This window comes from Phoca vitulina, unplaced genomic scaffold, assembly GCF_004348235.1.
Source record: "Phoca vitulina isolate PV1807 unplaced genomic scaffold, GSC_HSeal_1.0 scaffold36, whole genome shotgun sequence".
In the NCBI taxonomy this organism is placed as follows: domain Eukaryota; kingdom Metazoa; phylum Chordata; class Mammalia; order Carnivora; family Phocidae; genus Phoca; species Phoca vitulina.
Window position 1 is genome coordinate 10,097,830 of NW_022589739.1, and position 23,727 is coordinate 10,121,556.

Here is a 23,727-nt window from a genome sequence, read left to right on the forward strand (position 1 = left end):
GTACCGCGAGCCAAAATCTCTGCCCTTCTTTCCTCAGTGAATTCAGCTGGGTTTCTTTCACATACCATTCCATTTTCACTCTCACGCTATCACTACAGTTTACCTCTGCTCCCTCCTCCTCTCTCTGTGGCCTGGATTCCTCCGCCTCTTCTTTCTTTCCTTTTTTTTTTTTTTTTTTTTTTTAAGATTTTATTTATTTGAGAGAGAGACAGAGCATGAGTGGGGGGGAGGAGGCAGAGGGAGAAGCAGGCTCCCCATTGAACAGAGACTGACGTGGGGCTCCATCCCAGGACCCTGGGATCATGACCTGAGCAAGCAGAAGGCAGCAGCTTAACCGACTGAGCCACCCAGGTGCCCCCTGTCTTTCTCTTAACAAATTTCACTTATACAATACAGTATTATCAACCATAGTTACCATGTTGAACATTAGATCCTCAGAACTTACTTGTCCTCTAACTGAAAGTTTGCACCTTTTACCAATCTCTCCCCATTTCTCCCATTCCCCCACCCCCTGGTAACCATCATCCTACAAGTTTCTATGAGCTCAATTTTTTTTTTTTTTTAAGATTCCACATGTAAGTGATACAATGCCGTATTTGTCTTTCTCCATATGGGCTATTTCACTTAGAACTATGCCCTCCAGTTTCAGCTACGTTGTCATGACTGCAGGATTCCTGTCATTTTTAAAGCTAAATAATATTGTTCTATTATCTATCTATCTTTTTTAAAAAATATTTTTATTTATTTGAGAGAGAGAATGAGAAAGAGAGAGCACAAGATGGGGGAGGGCCAGAGGAAGAAGCAGACTCCCTGCTGAGCAGGGAGCCCTATGCGGGACTCAATCCCAGGACTCCAGGATCATGACCTGAGTTGAAGGCTGTCGCTTAACCAACTGAGCCACCCAGGCGCCCCTATTATCTATCTATCTATACCACATTTTCTTTATCTACTTATCTGTCGATGGACACTTAGATTGTCTCCATGTCTTTGCTTTTGTCAATATTGCTGCAATGAACACAGGGTGCAAATATTTCCTTGAAATAATGATGTCATTTCCTTCAGATATATACCCAGAAGTGGGATTGCTGGATAATGTGGCAGTTCTGTTTTTGATTTCTTGAGGAACCTCCATATATTTTCCATAGTGGTCATACCAGTTTACATTCTCGCCAACATTGCACAAGGGTTCATTGTTTCTCCACATCCTCACCAGCATTTGCTATCTCTTGGGGTTTTTTTTTTTTCTTTTGTTTTTTGATAACAGACATCCTGACAGATGTGAGGTGATACTTCATTGTGATTTTGATTTGCATTTCTCTGATGATTAATGATGTCGAGCATCTTTTCCCATACCTGGTGGTCATTTGTATGTCTTCTTTGGAAAAATATCTGTTAAGGTCCTTTGCCCATTTTTAAATTAGGTTATGGGTTTTTTGCCTTTAAGTATGCGTTTCTTGTATGTTTTGGATATTAATTGCTTAACAGATATGTGGTTTGCAAATATTTTTTCCCATTCCATAGGCTGCCTTTTCATTTAGTTGATGGTTCCCTTTGCTGTTTGTTTTTGCTTTTGTTGCTTTTGGCATCAAATCCAGATCATTGCCAAGACCAATGTCAAGGAGCTTGCTCTCTATGTTGAAGTTCTTCTAGGAGTTTATGGTTTCAGGTCTTACATTCAAGAATTTAGTCCATTTTGAGTTGATTTTTGTGTATGGTGTAAGCTAGTGATCCAGTTTCACTCTCTTGCATGTGGATATCCAGCTTCCCCAATACCATTTATTGAAGACACTATCCTTTCCTCATTGTATATTCTTTGTTGAAAATTAATTGACAATATACAAATGGGTTTATTTCTGGGCTCCTCATTCTGTCCATTGATCTATGTGCCTGTTTTCATGTCAATACCTTACTGTTTTGATTACTAAACTTTGTAGTATAGTTTGAATTCAAGAAGTGTCATGCTTCCAGGTTTGTTCTTCACTTCTTCTCTTTTGATCACTGAGATCATCAGCTATACCCTAATTTCAAAATCTAATAGAAACCTGCCATACCTCATCTTATTGTGGTATTTTTACTCCGTTGACAATTCTTATTCTTTTTTTAAAAAATATTTTATTTATTTATTTTTGAGAGAGAGGGAGCACATGAGCTGGGGGAAGGGGCAGAGGGAGAAGCAGACTCCCCGCCGAGCAAGGAGCCCAACACAGACTCCATCCCAGGACCCTGGGATCACGACCTGAGTCCTTAAGGCAGACACTTAACCAACTGAGCTACCCAGGTGCCTGACAATTCTCATTCTTATAGCTGCTTCTTTCCTTGACTTGTATGATAATACATTGGACACTGCTCTCTTGTTCAATTCTTACCTTGTCGGTTGCTTCTTCCCAATCTTTCTTATGAATCTTCTTCTGTTACCCACCCCTTAACAGACCCTCTTCTCACTACATGTTCTCCATAGGTGACCACATCCATCCTCATGGTTCCACATAACCACCCTTAGTCTGGTGGCTCTGAAATATTTATCCTCAGCTCAGCAGTCTCTTCTGAGTTCCAAATTTTATATTCAACCACCTGCTAGACATCTTCATTTGGCCATTTCACATATATCTTAAACTCATCATTTCCAAAACTAAATTCATTATTATCTTATCTCTCTCCTCACAAACCTGCTCTTCCTTTGTTTTCCCAACTTTATGAATAACATCACTACTATATGACCCAAGAACATGGAAAGCATCTTAGAATCTTCCTATGTCACTACTCCTTCTAGTCAGTCTGTAATTTCTCTCATGTCTTACTCTTCTTTTCTAATCCTATTACCATTTAGTTTAGACTCTCATTACAGGATAAGCTAGGCAACTGAAACTAACTCCTATTTGGTCTCCTTTGATCCTCAGTATTACAGCCCTAATGAAATTGATGTCACATAACTTAATCATTTCATTTCCTGTATTAAATAAAGCTTTCCATGGCTCCTCAGAGCCTGGACCCTTTGTATGACATATTATATCCTCCATGATTTGGTCCCATTTACTTTTCTTCGTTTCTCCTTTCACACTAGCCCATATGCCCCACACTCCAGCTAACTCAGTCTGCTCAGGACCACCACTACTACCACCTATACACCAACCTCCATGATCAGAAACTATTTTCTTTCATGCTGTTGTGATTTTGAACATGGTGCTGCTGTTTATTCTGCCCAAAAGTCTTTTCTCCAACCTCTCCATTTGCTATGCTTCTACTCATCCTACTAGATCCAGTTCCAGTATCATCTTTGTGACACCATTGGCTGACATCCCAACCCTGGGCTGGATGAGGAATCCCCTCTATGTCCACAATCCCATACTATCCTCTATCATTATACTCCCCAGTGCCAATTTGCAGATGTGTCTTCACAGCTTACTCTTTAGTCATATCTTAGCTATGTATCTGAAGTATAAAGCTGGCACATAGTGGGCATTTGCATGTGTCTTTGGTAGATAAAGGAAGCAAGGAATACATTTAGGTTCTCCCATTTGAAAAATTTTGGCCTCCTAAAATACCTGTCTACCCGCCCCCTGCTATCGGTCTCTCTCCTTGCCTGCAGTCAAGCCTCTTTAAAGAGCAGGCTGTACTCCAAGTCTTCAGTCCCTCACCCCTCACTCATTCTTTCACTGAGTACTGACTAGTTTCAACCCCTACCACTCCACCTACCCCATTGTCCCCAAGGTCACCAGCAGCCTACCTCTGGCCAAGTCCAGTGGACACTTTTCAGTCCTTACCTCTCTAGCCTCCTCTGTGTCATTCAACCCTTATGACCACTCTCTGCTTTGTGACTTCTTTCTTGGTCTTTCCCTTGGCTTCGATGGCACCACTTGCCTCCCTTTCTTCCTTCTCCCTGTCTGGCCACTCCTCACTCCACTGTTCCTCCTCTCTTCAACTTCTAAGTGTTGGAGCTTCTCAGGATCTGTCCTAAACACCCTTCTCTTCCCAATGTACATGCTGCCCCTGAACAATCATATTCATTCCCTTAACTTCTCTTACCATTTGTCACATTTACCAAATAAAGCAACCCAAACCTAAGGTGACACCTCATTTTTCCAATGAGAAAATCCGAAAAGCTTTTTGACCAACCTGAAAACTTATACCTTTAGGGATGAGTATGAAACAGTCAAAAGTCTATTTCTATTAGTTAATTTACTACACATATATTTAAATTCATATATAAAATAAATATTGATTTATAAATTTTCTTTTTTCTTTTTAAAAATTTATTTATTTGAGGGAGAGAGAGAGAGAGTGAGCATGAGTGTGGGGGGGGGAGGGGCAGAGGCAGAGGGAGAAGCAGGCTCCCTACTGAGCAGAGAGCCTGATGTGGAGCTCGATCCCAGGACCCTGGGATCATGACCTGAGCCAAAGGCAGACACTTAACTAACTGAGCCACCCAGGTGCCCCAAATTTGCTTTTTTCCATTCTCATAATTCAGTAAACCATCTTATGCATACTCATAACATGCATCTCCAAAGCAGTGTCTTTCTTATTATTAGGGTCACTTTTAGCCATCTTACCCATTTTCTCAGAATTGATGACCTTCTCTCCATTCCAAGTGAAGAGTTTGGGACAGGACACAGAACAATTTGAATCCACATTTGATTCAGTCACTGGAAACTTTATCCCAAGTCACAAGGGCCATTTGCATCACACTAAGGCAGTTGGTTTTTGGCCTACATCCAGCAAGAGTGTGTTCATGACCTCTAAAAATCCCTTAATGTATTATTGCCTTTTAAAAATAATTTTAATTGTTAATTTTTTTATTGAAGTATAACATTCATACAGAAAAGGACACAAGTCATAAGTGTTCAGCTCAATAAATTTTCATAAAGTGAAACACTCATATAGCATCACTAAGGTCAAGAAATAGAACACTTCCAGCACCCCAGAAGCCCCTCCCAAGTACTACTGTATTACTTTTTAAAGCAATCTTTAAAAAGCATATTTAGAGACATCCAACACATGCAGTTGTGAGGTCATACTACCAGGAATAGTTACCAAAGCCGTGTTAAATTTCTTTGACAATGGATTCTGTGGCAAGTGACCTACACAAGCATCCAAGATAGCATTGTTGAGGACATTTCAGGTTAATCCATCTTGCCCAAACAGTAAAAATAGCACTTATTGAGCATTTACTATGTGCCAGGTACATATAGTACTTTATATATATTAAATAATTTAATCCTTTAGCCCCACTTTATAGATGAGAAAACTGAGGCAGAGACAAGTTAAGTAGTTTTTCAAAAGCCACAAAGCTTGTAAATGGCAGAGTCTGGACCCCAAGCCAAGCAGTCTGGCTCAAGTCCACAAGCTTAGTCACCATACCATACTGCCCTATCCAGTGGTTTGTTGTTCAAAATAAATGAGAGCAAACCCTGTAATATGAGAGACTTTGTAAGAACTCAAATGTAAGGTTACTCCCTCTTTCCTGAGGGAAGATTTTGGAAAAACAAAAAAGCAAAACCTCACCCTATATTCAAGCTTATACAGTATTTGCATATGACTCCCAAATATTTATGCCCATCCCAGACCACTCTTCTAAGCTACAAACCTGCCTACCCAACAGGCGCTTCAAAGTCAGCAGCCCAAAGCAAAAGTCATCATCTTTCTATATAAACCCCCTGCAAGCTACTCCTGCTCCTTTTGTCTAGCACAGGAAAGTCACTGCCATCCACCCAGCTGCCCAAGCCAGAAACCTGGATATTTTCAAGGATTCCAGCTTCTCCTTCAGTCTTCCCTTTCAAAATTACACCCCCTTCTGCTTTAACTGAAACTTTGTTTTCTTCTCCCAGAAGTTCCTGATTTCTTTGTACCATTTGTACACCTCTCAAATCCAGAATACCTTTGGATTCAACCTACTCACAGTCAAAAGGAAGGACAGGAGGGAAAGGGCCAAACTCTTCCAGTTCTTTGATACTCTCCAGCTCTGATTTCACATCTTCCCATTTTCTCTCCCAAGTTGACCCTCAAGCCCCTTCCCCACTCCCTGCCCAGCTTCCATCTCATTTTCCTTTTCTGGGGACTATACCCTGAGTTAGACCAGCAGCCGCAAATCTCCTCCTTCCAATACCTTCATTCCAATCTCTAGCCTCAAATTTGGGATGAGAGAAGAGGGGAGGGAAAGAGGGCTAAGCAACGAAGAAGGGACAAGGGATAGAGCATGAGATAAACAGAAGTGACTAGGAGGGTATGGAAAGATTAAGATGGAAGAAGAGGATGGGGAAAGAGAAGGATAGAGAAAAGACGAAGGCAGAACGGAATGGGGAGAGGTGGGAGGAAAGGGGGATGAGGAGGAGACAGGGAGAAAGGGAAGTGAGAAGGGGTTGGGGAGAAAGGGGAAGAGAAAAGAAGGATGGGGCGATGGGGAAGGAAGCCGGGTGTAAGAGAAGGGTTGAGAAAGGAGATGAGGAGAATTTGATAATAGAAAAGACGCTGGGGAGAGAGGACCGAGGGCAGGGGATGGGAAGAAGGGGGTGGAGAGAAAAGGGTGAGGAGAAGGGGTGAGAAGAAGGGGATGGGGAGAAAGGGAGAGGAGGTGGAGAGAAAAGGGTGGAAGGGAGAAGGGCTGGGCAAGAGGGCGAACAGGACGGTGAGGGAGAAGAGGGGACGATGGGGGAATAGGGGCTGGGAAAGAAGATGGAAGAAGGGGACGTGGGAGAGGATGTCGAGATCGGGCTGGGAGGAGGGGGCCGGGCGAAGTGACCGAGAACGGGGACGTGAGGACCGCGCGGCGCTGGGGCCGGATCCGGCGCCGGGGACTGGGGCCGGGAAGTCGAGGGGCGGAGGGAGGACGGGCTGGCGGTGGGGGGGCGGCGGCGCGGAGCGCGGGTGGGGGCGGGGGCGGGGGCTCCGCGGGCGGAGGGGCGGGGGCTCGGGTTACCGCGCGGAGGGCGGGGGAGGGGAGGGGAGGGGGCGCGGGGCCGCGGCGGCGAATCTCGCATCCTCCGCGGGGCGGCTGTGGAGGAGGCGGCGCCCCGGCGGCGGCGGCGGCGGGGAAAAGACGGACCGACGGCCAGGGGCGCACGGACCGACGGCCGGCTGCCCGGAGCTGATCGCGGGCCCGGAGACAGCGGCGGCGGACGATGCGCGGCCCCAGGCCCCGCGCGGGCGGGCGCTGCCCGGGGGGCTGACCGCGGCCGGACTGCGCCCCAGGACCGGGCGAGGGAGACCGCGCCGCGCGGAGGTCAGTGCCCGCGCCCGCCCGGCCCGTCCGGCCGCGCCCGCCCGGCCCGCTGGCCTCTCCCGGGCGGCGGCGGCGGCGGCGGTGGAGCCGGGGGCTTTGTTCTGAGCCGGAGACAATGGGGGAGGGGGGGCCTGGGCCTGCGGGACTAGGGCGAGCGTGAACGTGAGCGTGGGGGCAGGGCCTGGGGGTCTTTGTGTGCGTGTGTCATCGAGTCGGGTGTGCGGCGGCGAAAGTGTGAGGGGGGTGTGGGTGCGGGGTGCGGGCAGGGCGTGTGTGTGCTACTCCGAGTGTGAGTGCATCGGCAGAGTGTGAGTCAGTGCGTGTCACTGGGAGGTTGTGTGTCCGTGTGTATCTGTCTGGTTGTGTGTGCATGTGCGTGTCACTCCGAGGGTGTGGGGGTCAGAATGAGTGTGTGTCATGGTGAGCCAGTCCCAGTGAGAGTGTGTGTGTGTGTGTGTGTGTTGTCTACCTCTGTGGGAACCATGTGTCAGAATGTGGAGGATGGGTGTGTGACAGAGACGAAGTGAGACAGAGACAAAGAAACTAAGGGGGAGAAGTAAAGGGAAACAGAGGAGATACAGGCAAAGCCTGAAGTGGAGGTGGGTCACCCAGACTGGTGCTCTGAGTTTGTGTCCATGATGCCTACATCAGAATCTTGTTCAGGGGACAGAGGGAGGTCACTGCAGGCCTGGTCCCACGTGGAGGGGGTGGGGAGAGGGAGGTCTAGAAGCACAATGAACTCAGTGTGGCATGGGTTGGGCCCGCAGCCATGGGGTCATAGGCCAGAAAAATATTGTTACTTATGTCAACTCCTCAAATACTCACAGGGGACACAGTCATAGCCCTACTCAACCCACAAGGGACACAGTCCTAGGAAACACACATCCACAAGAAATGCCTTCACAGCCATCACCCGTCCCCCCCAGGAAGCAGTGTCAGAGCTAACAACACACACCTACAGATGATGCTCTCAGGACAACACACACCACTGCAGAACTGGTGCAGCCAACACATTCCCACAGGTTCATTGTCAAGGCCAACACATACCACGGGAGACACTATTACTGCCAGCACTTCCCTGCAGACACTGGCACAGCCAACCCATCATCTAGGTTATACTTCATCACAGCTGCCTATACATAGCAGGTGCCCCAGGGACCTGACACCAACAGGAGGCTGTGTTACAATCACCCTTACCACACACTCGCTTGTACAACCCACGAGACACACTTTCAGGTGACATGAATACACCAGGAGTGAGCTGTCCCAATTGCTAAACAAGTTCCCATTAACTTACGATGCTCACACCATTACTCCTTCTCATCCATAGACCTCCCAGGCTTAACCTCTTGTTCCCTGAAAACTGGAGACCTGGATCAGTCTTCCCCTCACCCTATATCCTGCCATGATGCTAAGTGTCCTTCTAATATCCCAGCCTCACAGTTTCTTGAGCTCCTTAGCTCCAGTTATGTTCTACTTCCCTCCCAGGACCACTTTGTAGAACTGGTCCATCTCTAAAGTTGTAAACTCTTCCATTCCACTCTCTGCCAGTAGCTGCCTATGTCCTTCCAGCTCTCAGATGCCCTCACTCCCATTACACTTACTCTTCAACCTCATAAGGACCTCTTGCCCTTGACATCTTTGCTTTCTCCTGATCTGCCCCTTTCTGGCTTTGTACTTTCCTTCCAGTTTACACACCCAGGACTATCCCTTTAGACACTCCCTGGCCACTCTGTCCCATTGTCCTTGAACCCACCCACCATCCCACAAAGCTTCAACCCAAATTCTCAACCACACCAGGTGATGCTTCTATAAATTCCACCCTCAACTGGCCCTCCATAAATAAATAAATAAAATTTTTTTCTATTTTCTTCATACTCCTTAACTTCACATCCCTCGTCCCATTGTTTACAGCAGATTAAGTAGTCAAACCACTGGTTCATTCATTCAGCAAACCCATATTAATTACCTCCCCTGTGCCAGGCAGTGTGGTGGGTGCTGGCATTACAAGGGTGAATGAACTGGACATGGTCCTTGCCCTTATGGAGCTTACAGGTTATCAGGTGAGTGTGGGTGCTTAAGCTTGATGGATAAGTAAGGAGTTAGCAGAGGAGAGGCGGCGATGAGATGGACTGGATGGGGAATATTCAAAGCCATGGGAGCAAGCATGGAAAAGTCCACTTGCAGAAAGCATTGTATATCTGAGCTAGAAAGCAACCCAGTGAGCCTGGCACTGATAGCATGATGTGAGGAGAGGTGAGAAAGTCTGGGAGAGGTGGATAGACAGTTAGTTAGATCATGCAGTTCTTGTAGGTCATAGGAAAAAGATTATCTAATCCAAAAATAATGGAGAGTCACCAAATTATTTGAGGCTATAGTGTGATATGATCAGATCTGGTTTAGAACTACCAGTCTGACAGTGTGAAGACTGAAGGGCAGGCTCTGAAAAGGAGGATGGTTTGCTCTTGCAGGAAGCCAGGAGGAGAGAACCCTGGCCCGAACTGGAGTGGGGGCAGCAGAGAAGGAGAAAGTAGATGGTTTCAAGAGTTGTGTAGGCAGCGGGGTCAGCAGGGCTCAGTGGCAGAATGGATGTGGAGGTTGAAGGAAAGGGATGCAGTAAGAGTAGATAAGCTGGTCTCACTCACTGAGAAAAGTGAGGCCATCCAGTATGAATTCCCTCAGCTTCCTGCCTCCTTCCTCAAATTTTTATCTGCATTCTCCTCAATCTTTTCTCCTTTCCTATAATTATGAAGAGGTGTCTCTTCTATTTAAGACTACTTCATCCATCCCCTCCCACCTCCATGGGGACCTAATTCAACTAATTATGCCATGTCTTATCCATGTCTCCAGTTTCTCCCTTTATACCCCTTCCTCCTGTGAGCACACACAGAGCCTCCAGTCTCCCCTGCCTCCCTTAACTTGGTAATCCCCAATGAGCTAAACTAAGCTAAGCTTAGCTTATTGGAAATTACCGACCACTTGGTGTGGTTGAGAATTTAGGTTGAGACTTTGTGGGATGGGTGGGCTCAAGAACAATGGGACAAAGAGTGGCCAAGGAGTGTCTGAAAAGTGATCTCTCACTTTGCTTCACTGTGAAAGGGTCTTCTGCATGGAGCTGTTCCCACTTCCCCTTTCCCGACCTTCCAGTATAATGGCTCTCCTAAGAGAAAGTGACTTCTCACCTGCCAAAACTAGAGGTTCTTTTCAAAAGTCCTCAACTGCTTGACCCCTTGGCATGGTCTGACATTGTTGATCATTCTTTTCCCTTTGAGCCACTCTTATGGCTTCTGAGCCACGATTTTATTCTGTCCACCTTTAGTGAGCTCTCTAGTGCCAACCACACTGCTAGATGATAGGAACACTGTGAGAGGGAAGACACTATTCCTACCCTCAGGAAGTTTAAACCTCAGTGGAGGAGACAGGCAGATAAACAGATGATTACCATAGGATGAGGTCCGTGCATCTCTCTCCCCAGAGCTCCTCCTTACCCTTCCTTCCCACTCTGCTTTGAGGGCTCCTTTGGGGAGCCCCTAAATGTTACCATTCCTTAGGGTTCTGACTTGGATCTTCTCATTTTCTCACTGTATACACTCTTCTAGATGATCCATCTCATTCATTTCCAGGGCTTTATCACCTGTATAGGCTGATGACTCCCAAATATCTACCTCTTCCAGACCTCTCTTCTGACCTCCAGACCTCCATATCTGCTTCCTACCTGATCTTTGCTGAATAGCTCACAAGCCCCTAAATGTCCAAACCTGAACTCATTCCTTCCTCCCCCAAACCACCATCTCTACTCAGTTATCAAGCTACACATCCAGAAATTAACTGCAGCCAATTCCTTCTCCACATGTCTTTTTCCAACCCAGAAAGTCACCGGAACCTGCTGGTCCTACCTCCTTTCCAGGTCTCTCTGGCATCCCATCCCCTTTGTTCCATGGCCCCAGCTACAGCACTCACCTCACCATCCTTCCACACAAATTACTGCAAGAGTCTCCTAACTTGTCTCCCTAGACTTCTACTTTTCCCTCTTCCAGTCCATTCTTTTCATTGCAGCAAGAGGGATCTCTCTAAAGTGCAAGTCTAGCCATGCATTCCCTGCTTGGTATTCTGCAGTGTCTTTCCATTATCTTGGGTGAACTGTCTACTTTATTGAGGCTTATGAGATCCCTCAGGATCTGACTCTCCTCAGCTTCCCCAGCCTCATCATCTGTCTCATTTCCCTACCTTCCTCACACTGGAAGTTCTAGCCATACTGAATTCCTTGTAGTTCCTCAGAGACACGGTATTCTTCCATGCTCTGGACCTTAGCTCATACTGCCCTCTGCCCAGAAAAGCCCTTCACTCCCCTCTTCTTCTGGCTAGCCCCTTCCCATCCTCAGATCTAGTCTCAAACCTAGGAATTATAGGACAAGTTAGGAGACTCTCAAACTGAGCATGCAGGCTTGAGATCCTCTTGTCTCACTCTTGTCATTGCCTCTTCCCTGTTCTGTATCTTTGGGCTGGGGCCTCTTGATGGCAGGGTTACATATTATATTTGTCATGTCCCCAGGGGCCCTCCACATTCACATTCATGACAATGAACAAATGAATGAGTAAATGAGGCCCCTCACTGCACATACCTCACCCTCACTCACTCTTCAGAAGACTGACATCTGGTCTCAGCAGCCTACACAATTGAGACATTTCCACACATACCCATGTATCCCACTGGAGACACTGCCGCTCCCCTCCCACACAAACTATCCTTCCTCACCCTATGCCCTCCTCCCTGCCTTTTACCTGGGCTTCTCTTTTCCTGGAGCCTCTTGCTTTCCTTCTCTGTACTTTATTTCTCTTTCATTCAGTTTGGCAAATTATTTAAGGAGCACCAGAAGTTTGCAGATTCAAATATATTGCACCAGGTGCCCATTTGGGCTCCTGGAGGGAGAGGAAAATGAGGAAGCTGTGACCTGCCATTAGGCCACAAGGCCCTATATGCCCACCATCCACTTCGCTCCACCAAGTCCCCTTCCTGGGAGGTGCTGTCGGCTGCTCCTTTCTCCAACACCCCGCACACACACCCACTCTGGGCCCTCCCAAATCCTGGCACCCTTTGTCCTGCCCCTCCCCATATCAGGTTCCCAGACACTTGTGCCCTCTTCCTCTTCCCTGTCCAGCCTATCAGTGGCAACAGAAGCAAGACTGGACTCTCTGATGCCTTGCGACCTACAAGCAAAAGCCCCTCCCAGGTGTTCAGGCTGTTGGATCCCATCTTCTTCCTGGCTTCCTGCTGCCTGCCCCATCTTTCGGCTCTAGGGCCCATGTTTCCTGGGTAACCCTCTGACTTCCAAGAATTTTCAACTACTGACACTTGGGAGGGGATACTACTCAGTTCCTGTGTCCCCTGGTGAGAGAGCTCCTCCTCCCATCAGTCAGCCTATAACCCCCAAGTGTGAGTCAGGATGCCCCTCTGTGTTCCCTTGGCACACTAGAATGTCCTTGTTTATGTTTCTCTCTAAGCTGCTCATAGAAGGAGCTGTTATCTATCAGAGCCCAGACGGCACCACCCTTTTGGTTGGTGAGGAAGGAGGAGGAGAAGGAAAGGGAGGAAAAGAGGGGGGTGGAGGCTCCCCCTCTGACCTTCCAGCCACATCATCTGCCACCTGGGTGACCTTAGCTTCTCTGAACTCCCCTTTCCTTTGGTGACAATGGAGGTAATATTAAGAGAGTTGTTTGAGAATTCAGAAAGAAAACAACTCTTAAGGATTCAACTCTTAACTTAGCTAATTTTCCTTCCGACATCTCCGTCCCTCTACTGTATTCTCCTGCCCCTCAACCTCTCACTTCCCTACATTTGTTCTTCCCTCTTGGTATCTCTGGGTTGCTGCTATATTCTCACCTCCTCTGCTTGCTCCAGCCTCGCTGGCCTCCTCTGCAGCCCAAACTCTGATTGTCAGGGTCAGACCTTAGGAAGAGGCCCTTGCTGCCCATCACCACCACCCCTTCTCCCTCACCCTGCCCTGCCTACGTGTGAACACCACAAAGGCAGGGACTCCCATCTGTCCAAGTCACTGCTTTATCTCTACTGCTTAGTATGATGGTTGGCCCATCTTCAATAGATATTTGTTGAATAAATCGATTAATGAATCATTTCACATGCATGCCCTGAGTTTGCCTCTTCCCATTTTCTCTTTGTCTCCTAGAGACCTCCAAGCATCCTCTGGTCCCTTCTCCTGTCTCACCACCTGGGTCCATGCCCACCTGACCCTCTGCCTGGCCTGGCAGTATCCTCATCACTGATCTCCTCTAACCCACCTTGTGCACTTTGCCTGAGTTATTCTCCTATAACAGAATTCTGCTTGCTCTCCTTCCCTGTTGTGTTGCCTGGCCAGTGACATGACCCTTCATCAGAGCATTCCAAGCCTTCCAGCAGAGAAGTAATATAGGGTAACAATGCACTAGCTTTGGAGTCCATCAGAGCTGGGTCCCACATTTCTCTGCCACCCGCTGAACCTCAGTTTCCTCATCTGTGAACTAACACTTGTCTGAGGGTTATTTTGTGTGTCTGGCATACAACAACAGCAGCTGATATTTATTGAGCCCTCACTGTGTGCCAGGTGATGTGCTAAGTTTTTGGTAACATTCTTTCATTTAACACTCCTGTCAACCATATAAAGTGGGCACTTTAATCCCCACATTATAGAGGAGGAAACTGAGAAAGGCTGAACAACTCACCTGGGGCTACACTGTAAGTGCCACTGAAGTCTGCCTCACAGCAGAGCCCATCTTCTAATCACACCTGTGTGCTTACAAAACAAGAACCGTGTGCCAGACACCATTCTAACCACAAACACAGTGTGGTAAGTACTATTATTGTCCCTATTTTATAAAGGAAGAACTAGAAGCATTGAGAAATTGAGTGGCTTGCCAGAGGTTACACAGCTAGAAAGTGTGAAGCTGGGCAAAACACATTTGGTTTGGCCAAGTCCACGTCTTCACCACTTCATCCTGTCCTACCCTACTGTGATATATTGCCTCCCTATTGTAGAAGTGCAGTGTGTATTGATCAATCACTCTATGCTGATGTCTGGTCTATGGTGAGTTGTTTAGTTGATTTATTCTCTATCATTCCCCACTGCAGGAGGCTTGCACCCTTCGGACTCTCCTGAAACTATTCTCCCCAGATCTCCAGCAAACTCCTTACTGCTAAAATCAATGGCCACTTCTCAGCCCTCATCCTATTTGAAGTCTCTGCAGCCTTGGACACTATCGATCCCTCCCTTCTTGTTGAAATATTTCCTTCCTTAACTTCTGTGATACTGACTCTTTTTTTTTCTTTCTCCTCCAAGAAGAATAAAGGTCTCCTCAGTCTGCCCCTTAAATGTGACTCCTCCTCAGGGTACTATCCTAGACCCTCTTCTCCCTCTGTACATCCTTGCTGATGGGTCTCCATACCCATGGTTTTCTGTTACCCCTGGATTTGTCCAAATCCCTATCTCCAACCCAGACCTCTCTCCTCACCTCTAGACCTGCAAATCCAACTGTGCCTGGGACATTGCCACGTGGAGTTCCCAATGGGCATCTGAGAAATGGCTTCTCTCCTCTGGGGTGTCCTAATGGTACCACTTTAGTAACCAGGCCAAAACCCTGGAAGTCAATCTGGACGCTTGCATTCCACCACCCTTCCCAAAGGGTCAGTGGCCAAGTGTTGTCAACCTCACCACTTTTATCTGTGTCTTCTTGATCCCACTGCTACTGACCTGGGCTGTCACAGACCGCTCATACCTGGTCCCCCTCCTCCCATGGGTTCTCTTCTTCAGGCCTCCATTGTCTTGCTAGGATTCCCTCCCTTCAACTCCCTTATCATTTCTCCCTTTCTCCATCTCTCCCTTCACCCTGCATCCCAGGCAGCAGGGAGTGTATAGTCTTGGGATCAAACTGGGGCTGTGTTAACTCAGGAAAGTTGTTCATGCTAAGCCTGTTTCCTCAGTGGAAGGCAGGACACCTTCCTCATAGGGTTGATGTGATTAAATGAGATACTGTCTGTGAACTGCCTGGCATAGAGCCCAGCACACTGTGTTGAGAAAAGAGGCTTTCCCTCCGCTCATATCTGTCCCTAGCCTCTCCCTGAAGTGGCTCCTGGGCACCAGTCCTCTGGAGGGATGCAGCCCTCCCATGGGTTGTCAGGGATACCCTGGGAGGCCAGTTTGCCTTTCTTCTCCTCCCTCCCCCTCCCTCTCTTCTTCACTCTCCTCTCCTCTCTGTCCCCCAGCACAGCTCTGCCTCCCGCCTCTATTTACCTCCCTACACCTCTCCGGGCTAGCTGTAGCCAACTCTGACTTAGCTCCCCTCTCTGTAGTAACTGGCTTGTTCTCTCCTTTGCCCTTTGCCACACGTGCTCTCTCCTTTGTCACACTAGCTCACTCTCCCACAGTCTTGCCCCCAACCACCCCCACCAGCATTCTCAGTCTCTTCCTCTCCCCTTTATGCCTGGCCCTCCCTTTGCTTACCAAGGCTACCCTCTTCTGCCACTTCTGCTCCAATCTGCCTTTCCAGCACCCCCCCCCCCCACCGCACACCCACCCTGTTGTCTTTCTGGTCCCTGCCCCTCCCTGGCCCTAGGACAGGAAGTTGAGGGAGGAGGCCTGGGCGGTGCCAGCTCCCCCAGCCTGCTTCCCTTCTGTACCTCCGCCACTCCTCTACTTCCTCCTGGAGCACCCCCTTCCCTATGTTCCCCCTACTCCCCAACCCACCTCTCTTTCCTCTCCCATGCTCCCCCTGCTCCCGGGTCCTGTAGACACACAGGCTGTGGTGGGGTGGAGGGGAGGATTGACATCACATTGCAGGCCCCAATGAACAGCCTCGCCCCTCCCCCTCCTAATGAGAACCAGCTGTGGTTCCAGAGGCCCAGATGTGGGGCTAGAGGGGGAGAGCAGAATGGAGCCAGAGGACAGAGCAACAGGACCGGGACAGTGAGGGCATGCAACAAGGCAGAACTGGGTGGGAGAGAAGTGACTGATCTGAGGGCAGAAAGAAGACAGGTCTGGGCAGGAGACAGGTGGACAGCTGAGGCCAGATCTGGGGGGAAGGGACAGGACAGACCTGGAAAGGGAAAGAGACAGGAACAGGGAGGAGGAACAAGTGCTGGGGAAGAGGCTGTGAGAAGCATTGGACAGATGGGGAGATGGTGCTGAGAGGAGAGCTGGAGAGAGGATGAGACGGTCTCTGGAGAGAGTCTGGAGTGCGAGTTTGGAACTAGAAGCCCTGGAGCAGGAAGTGATGAGGCACAGTCCAGACAGAGGCCCCAGGGACCGAAAGGTCACAGCTGCAGCCACAGAGCTGACCACGAGTGCCCCGGCAGCATGTGTGAGAGCATGCCTGTGTGTGGGCGGGTCTTCAAGTGTGTGCGCGCGTGCCTGCCACTGTGTGCGCACGTGGGAAGTTCATCTGTCTGTGTACGTGGGAGGGAGGGTTGCGTGTGGATGCCTGTGTGTATGTGTGAGGGAGGGTATCATGGGAGTGTGCCTGTCCACGTGAGGCCTGTGAGAAGCTTGTCTTTCTGTGCGCACAAAGCATGCGTGTGTGGGTCTCTGTGTATGCCTGTATGTGTGTGTGTGTGTGGGGGACAGGATCCATGGGAATGAACATCCCCATCTGTGTGTGTGAAAATATGCTTCTCTGTAAGGAGGGGTATCTACGTACGTGCATTGACTGCATATATGTTGAAGTAGCCCCTGCTCGTGTATGTATGTGTGTGGACTGTGCCTGTCTGTATGTGAGTCTGTGCATCTGTGTATCTGGCTGTGTGTGGGTCTGTGACTTTGTGAGTATGCACCGATGTGCGTCCACTGTGAGACTGTACTGGGGGAGTCTGCAATGGAGAGGAACCCCACTTGGGTGATGAGGAGGGCAGGGTCTACACAGGTTGGAGAAGGGGCATCTGTCTGGGCCTGAATCCCTTTTCTTCAAGGCTGATCATTCACCTGAGCTTTTATCTCATACCATTCATACATCCTTTCGTTCAGAAAACATATTGATCATGTACCATACTCTGTGCTACACACAAAGGTGAATGAGATACAATCCTGGCCCTCATATAGCTGACATTCTGTCTCTGGATGTGGAGACAGAAAACCTTAATACAGTAATAAATACATTGACCTCATTGTCCATTATCTTCTCTCCCCACCAACCATAACTGCTTGCTCTCCATTGATTGATTAAATGAATAGGACCATCTCTAAACCCTTGACCCCTAACCCAGTCTCTAGGCCTACATTCCTGACCTGGGCCCCTGGGCCATCCCCGTACACTCAGCCTCTCCCCCCACTGAGTCAGACCTATGTTCACTCAGACCTCCTTGTTCTGAATTCCTCTGACCTGTTTATCCCATGTGGCAGTTCCATGAGCTCCTCAGACTTGAGTCCCCAAGGACAGGGGTCTTAGTGCACACAGAGAACTCCAGAACTCTGAAGCCAGGATGAAGGGATCCATCTACCAGATGCTCAGCTCTAGGCTCTTTGCTTCCATTGTCTCTAATTCTCACAGAATCATATGGATTAGGAAAATAACTCAAACTCTAGAATCCCTGCTCTTTTTATTGCCTCACACAGGTGGGAGAGTTGGGGGTTGGAAGTGTAAGCGAGAGGTCAGAACTCCCTTGGGAGGACAGGAAGTCCTAAAGCAGAGCTAATACATAAAACCCAAGGACACACTTCTGTAACCACAGGACTGACCACGGTGCCTCAGGGACACAGGCTCTCATTGTGTTTGTGTATGTCATCTGAGTTGGCATGTCCACAGACGTTTCTGTCTGTGTCAGCATGTAAGTGTGGTGGCGTAGAATTAAAAGGCTCTGAATATGCATTCAGCCCTGATGGCCTCTCACACTGTGCTGGACAGAAACCAACTAAGACCCTGAACTCACTGCCCTCAAGGGGGCTGCAATTCAGGGCTGCCATGCAATTTATTGTCAGTGTGACCAATTGGCAGTGGGAGCCCAGGAGAGGGTAGGAGGGGCTCCTGCAGGTGGGGGGAGAAAGATGTCACAGAAAATTCCACAGGAGACAGGACATTTGAACCAGATCTTGAAGTCTGAGTGGAGATGGCCACTTGGAAAGGATGTTTAAAGGATATCTCAGGACGAGAGAGTAGTACATACAGGGCAAGGAGTGGGAAGGAACTTGGGGATGGCTTTAGTGTTGGGATGCAGGGTGTGGTGGAAGACAGTAAAGGTGGGGTGCACTAGAGAGGCAGCAGGGCTCAGATCAGGAAGATATATTAAGGAAACTGTACTTTATCTTTTGGGCTAGAAGTTTTACACCTAGTGTCCATGAACCCCCTGAAACTGCCGACACGGTTTGTGTGTATGTGTATCTGCAGAGAGGGACAGCGGTTTTCTGCTGTCAGTAATGGGGAACCCATGGAAGCCTCTCTTCAGGAGTAATTTGGTGAAAGCTATGTGGATAGCTCTGGCCAGGTGGAGATGGGTCAGACGATCCATGCCAGGAGCAGGGGGAGCAGTTAGGGGCTATTGTAGGAATCAAAAGGAGAGATGATAGTGCTCAGACTGGGACAGTAGCAGTGCAAAGAGAGAGGAAAGGGCAGACTTGAGACATGTCTCATTGCGATTGTCAGGTTTTGATAACTAACTGGAAATCAGACCGAAGAAAAGCAAGGAAGCAAGGAGAGTTTCTGAGTGGTGGTGCTCCTCACAGGAAAGAGAATGGAGGAAGAAAATCAGCTTGAGGAGAGGGTTAGGGATATGTTGTTAAGGAAGTCCAGTATATAGCCGGCCATGTGTCTCCAGAGCTGAAGATGGACGGAAATTGGAAAGGCGTCAGCAATTAGACAGTGCATAAAAAATAATTGATGCAATTGAATTGAAGGCACAGGAATGGATAAGAAAGATCACCCAGGCAGAATAGGGAGGAGACTTGAAAAAGATGTGGCCCAGGATTGAGGCCTGAAGAGCACCAATTTTTAAGGGATGGGCAGAGGAAGAAGAATTTGTGTAGGAAATTGAGGGGCGGACAGAGAAGTACAATGGAAGCAAGAGGTGGGGTATCACCATGTGAAGCCAGGAGGAGTAGGCTCCAAGAAGCCAATGATCAGTGATCCAGTGTTCCAGAAAGATCCAGTAAGAGGAAGATAAGAAAAAAGTGTTCATTGGATGTAGAGCATGGAGATGATCGGAAGCCTAGTGAGAGCATTGTCACAGGAGGGGAAGCCTCATGACATGGAGGGAGGAGGATGTGAGAAGTGAGAAGCTGGGGGAAATGAACCAACCTTTCAGACAGGGCAACCTCTCCAATGATTCTGCTCTCCCTCCATCACTAAGGCCTTCATATGGGGCTTGAGGCCTCTTCCCTCTTGAACTTATGCAGTATTTGAAATCCTGGCTCCCCTTAGCCTCAGAGGCACTGTCCCTCTCTGGGTTTCTTTTTGTCTCCCTCTCTGGCCAGTTAAGGATACCTTTCTCCAGTTGACGGTTAAGGCCAGAAATTTGCCCATCATCCTTGACTGCTCACAATCCCTTCAAGCTGTCATCAAACCCTGCCTGTTCTACCTCCTAGATGCGAGATGCCAACTATCCACTTCTCACCATTTTTATTGCTAACACTCATCAAGTCACCATCAAAGCACCACCATCACCTGGACTCCCACAAATGTATTATAGGGGCTGTCCTAAGATAATGGTCCCATGTGCATACCTTCTGTTTTCCAAAGGGCACCTATCTATAGTGATCATCACAAAATGTAAGTCATATCATGACACCTCTTCTTAAAATGCTTTTTCCCTTACCCCTAGAAATAAATCCAAATCATCCATATGGCTTATGAGTCCCTGCACCATTTCATATCCCCTCCCCCTAGCACTCTACACCTCTATATCTCACACACATTGTCCCTACTCACCCCCAAACACTCTCAGCCTTTTCTTCACTGTAGACCCTAAGCCTTCCCTCAGTCTGTTCCCTCTTCTGAATGTTCTCTCCTTTCTATAACCCCCTTTTCTGCCCACCACTGCCTAGCCAATACCTACTCATTAGGTAGATCCTGACTTGAAGGTCACATCCTCAGAGAAGTTCTCCCTGACTCCCTGACTATGACAAACCCCTCTTCTGTATATGCCCTCAGAGCTGCTTGCACTTCTTACAGCCCTTATCATACTTGTAATTACTTGTTCCATCCCTGGACTGTGATATCCCTGAAGCCAGGGACTGTTTCCTTTAGTCACTGATGTGTTCCCAATCCCTTGTTGAACGGAGAGGGAAGTGGGGCTAAGGGAATACATATATATTCCTATATATAGGAATTCCTGTATATTCCTATGCTGATAGAAAGCTCAAGAACATGATGGTTCAAGGTGAAGTTTGATGATTCAGGTGAGGTTACCAAAAGCACATGGTTATTGAGATATTAGTCCTGAATAAGAAGAAAAATGAGAAAGGATTGGCCATATTTTTAAGTCCAGACATGAAAGGAAGGGAGTCCAAGGGCATTGAGACCTGAACAATAGGAAAAAAACAATCTGCTGGGGGTAGGGTGTGGTTAGGGTGGGATGGGGACCTGCCAGGGAAAGACTGGAATAGGTCCTGAGGAGTTCTGAAGCAGGAGCTTCTTGGGTCTGAAATGGATATATGGCAGCACAAATGCCCTATGGAGGGGCTGAACATGCTGGAGTCTTACTGTGGCTTAGATTCCAGTCTCATTGGACCATTGATTCCACTCCCCTCCCCCCCTCCCACCCCACTACCATCATGGCCTTTTTCCTTCTGCTTTTCTCCCAGGTCAGGGAGCCTGAGCTGGAGCCAGGGCCCGAGCTGGAGCCAGGGCCCGAGCTGGAGCCAGGGCCCGAGCTGGAGCCAAGGCCCAAGCTGGACCTGATCCAAAGCCTGAAATCAAGCTGGGCCTGGAGCCTGGGCCGGAGCTGGAACCCAAGTCATAACTGGACTGCCCCTGTCATGCAGAAGGAGGCGGGCATTGCACCTTCCTGCACTGGCATGCAGAGCTGCAGGCCCCTCCCCCTGCTACCACTGCTGCTGCTGCTGCTGCTGCTGCTGGGGGCCGGGGTGTCAGGTGCCTGGGGTCAGGCCGGGAGCTTGGACCTACAGATCGATGAGGAGCAGCCAGCAGGCACCCTGATTGGGGACATCAGTGCAGGGCTCCCTCCAGGCACAGCAGCGCCTCCCATGTACTTCATCTCCGCCCAAGAGGGCAGTGGGGTGGGCACAGACCTGGCCATCGATGAGCACAGTGGAGTGGTCCGTACAGCCCGCGTCTTGGACCGTGAGCGGCGAGATCGCTACCGATTCACTGCAGTCACTCCTGATGGTGCCACCGTAGAAGTGACCGTGCGAGTGGCTGACATCAATGACCATGCTCCGGCTTTCCCACAGGCTCGGGCTGTCCTGCAGATACCCGAGCATACAGCTCTCGGCACCCGCTACCCGCTGGAGCCTGCTCGTGATGCAGATGCTGGCCGCCTAGGAACCCAGGGCTATGCACTGTCTGGTGATGGGGCTGGAGAGACCTTCCAGCTGGAGACACGTCCTGGTCCAGATGGGGCTCCCGTGCCAGAACTGGTAGTTACTGGGGAGCTGGACCGAGAGAACCGCTCACACTACATGCTGCAACTGGAGGCCTATGATGGTGGTTCACCCCCACGGAGGGCCCAGGCCCTGCTGGATGTGACACTGCTGGACATCAATGACCATGCCCCAGCTTTCAATCAGAGCCGCTATCACGCCGTGGTGTCTGAGAGCCTGGCCCCTGGCAGTCCTGTCTTGCAGGTGTACGCATCTGATGCCGATGCTGGTGCCAATGGAGCTGTGACCTATGAGATCAACCGGAGGCAGAGTGAGGGTGATGGGCCCTTCTCCATTGACGCACACACAGGACTGCTGCGGCTGGAGCGGCCACTGGACTTTGAGCAACGGCGGGTCCATGAACTGGTAGTGCAGGCGCGGGACGGTGGGGCTCACCCTGAGCTGGGCTCAGCCTTTGTGACTGTGAACGTGCGAGATGCCAACGACAATCAGCCCTCCATGACTGTCATCTTCCTGAGTGCAGATGGCTCCCCGCGCGTGTCCGAGGCTGCCCCACCTGGCCAGCTTGTTGCTCGCATCTCTGTGTCAGACCCAGATGATGGTGACTTTGCTCATGTCAACGTTTCCCTGGAGGGTGGAGAGGGCCATTTTGCCCTCAGCACTCAGGACAGTGTCATCTACCTAGTGTGCGTGGCTCGGCAGCTGGATCGGGAGGAGCGGGATGCCTATAACTTGCGGGTTACCGCCACAGACTCAGGCTCACCCCCACTGCGGGCTGAGGCTACCTTTGTACTACATGTCACTGATGTCAATGACAATGCGCCTACCTTTGACCGTCAGCTCTACAGACCTGAGCCCCTTCCTGAAGTTGCACTGCCTGGCAGCTTCGTGGTGCGAGTGATGGCCCGGGATCCTGACCAGGGCAGTAATGGTCAAGTCACCTATAGCCTGGCCCCTGGTGCCCACACCCGCTGGTTCTCCATCGACCCCACTTCAGGCATCATTACCACGGCTGCCTCGCTGGACTATGAATTGGAACCTCAGCCACAGCTGATTGTGGTGGCCACAGATGGGGGCTTGCCTCCTCTTGCCTCCTCTGCCACAGTCAGTGTGGCCCTGCAAGATGTGAATGATAATGAGCCCCAGTTCCAGAGAACTTTCTACAATGCCTCACTGCCTGAGGGCACCCAGCCTGGAACCTGCTTCCTGCAGGTGGGTAAGTCCTGCACACAGCAGGATGCTGCTGTGGGCAGGAGTGAATTAAAGGTCACAGGGGACTTCAGAACAGAAACCAAGCCTTGCAGGTGTATGTTTATGGTGACTTATGTCAGAGGGTTGGATCCTATCCTGTGAGCTCCAAAGTCTGTACAGAGGGTGAGGGCTCATGACAAGATGAGAAAGCAGGGTGCAAGAGGTGGGCCAGGTAAGGCAGTTGAGGGAATTAAGATTGGATCTAGAGGAAAAAGTGTCCTGTGGTGTCAAGAAGGGAGAGAGACTCTACAAAATCTCAAAGCTGTTCTGAAAGGCAGAGATGGAGATTCTGTGCACCCATGTGGCTCCTGCTCTCCAAGAGAGATGCCAGCATTTACGGAGCCTTCATCCATTGCTCGGCTTTGCTGGAAGAAACCCCCATCTCCCTCCATGGAGCTGAGCCTTGATGAGACATTTGTGCTCAGGCACAAGGATGAGAGATAACAAGAACTATTAGTGAGATCCCATGTCCAGAGCAGGAAGGCCTCTCTGAGGAGGAGGTGGGAGCCCTGGACAGACTCTGGGAGCCACAGAGTGCCTGCAAGTCAGGCCTGGAGGAGACAGAGGGGGCATGAAATTGAAGAGTCAGGCTGAGGTCAGATTACAGAAGTCCTTGGACACCAAGCTTTAAGGGGGTTAGGTCTTTACTTGGAAGGCAAAGGAGGTCACTGAACTTCTTTGAGCCAGAAAAGGACATGATCAGACTGTCTCAATTTTTTGAAAAGTTTT

The 23,727-nt window shown here is 49.3% G+C and overlaps 1 protein-coding gene across 1 annotated transcript in view; it reads left to right on the forward strand.

Moving 5' to 3' along the window:
• Positions 1-7,137: 7,137 nt before the first annotated feature.
• DCHS1 (dachsous cadherin-related 1) overlaps positions 7,138-23,727 on the forward strand; it is a 34,973-nt gene continuing 18,383 nt past the window's right edge. The window contains exons 1-2 of the mRNA XM_032427122.1: positions 7,138-7,213; positions 20,989-22,959. Coding sequence (XP_032283013.1) covers positions 21,163-22,959 — 1,797 coding nt within the window. The 5' untranslated portion in view covers positions 7,138-7,213; positions 20,989-21,162. The remainder of the gene's footprint in view (positions 7,214-20,988; positions 22,960-23,727) is intronic.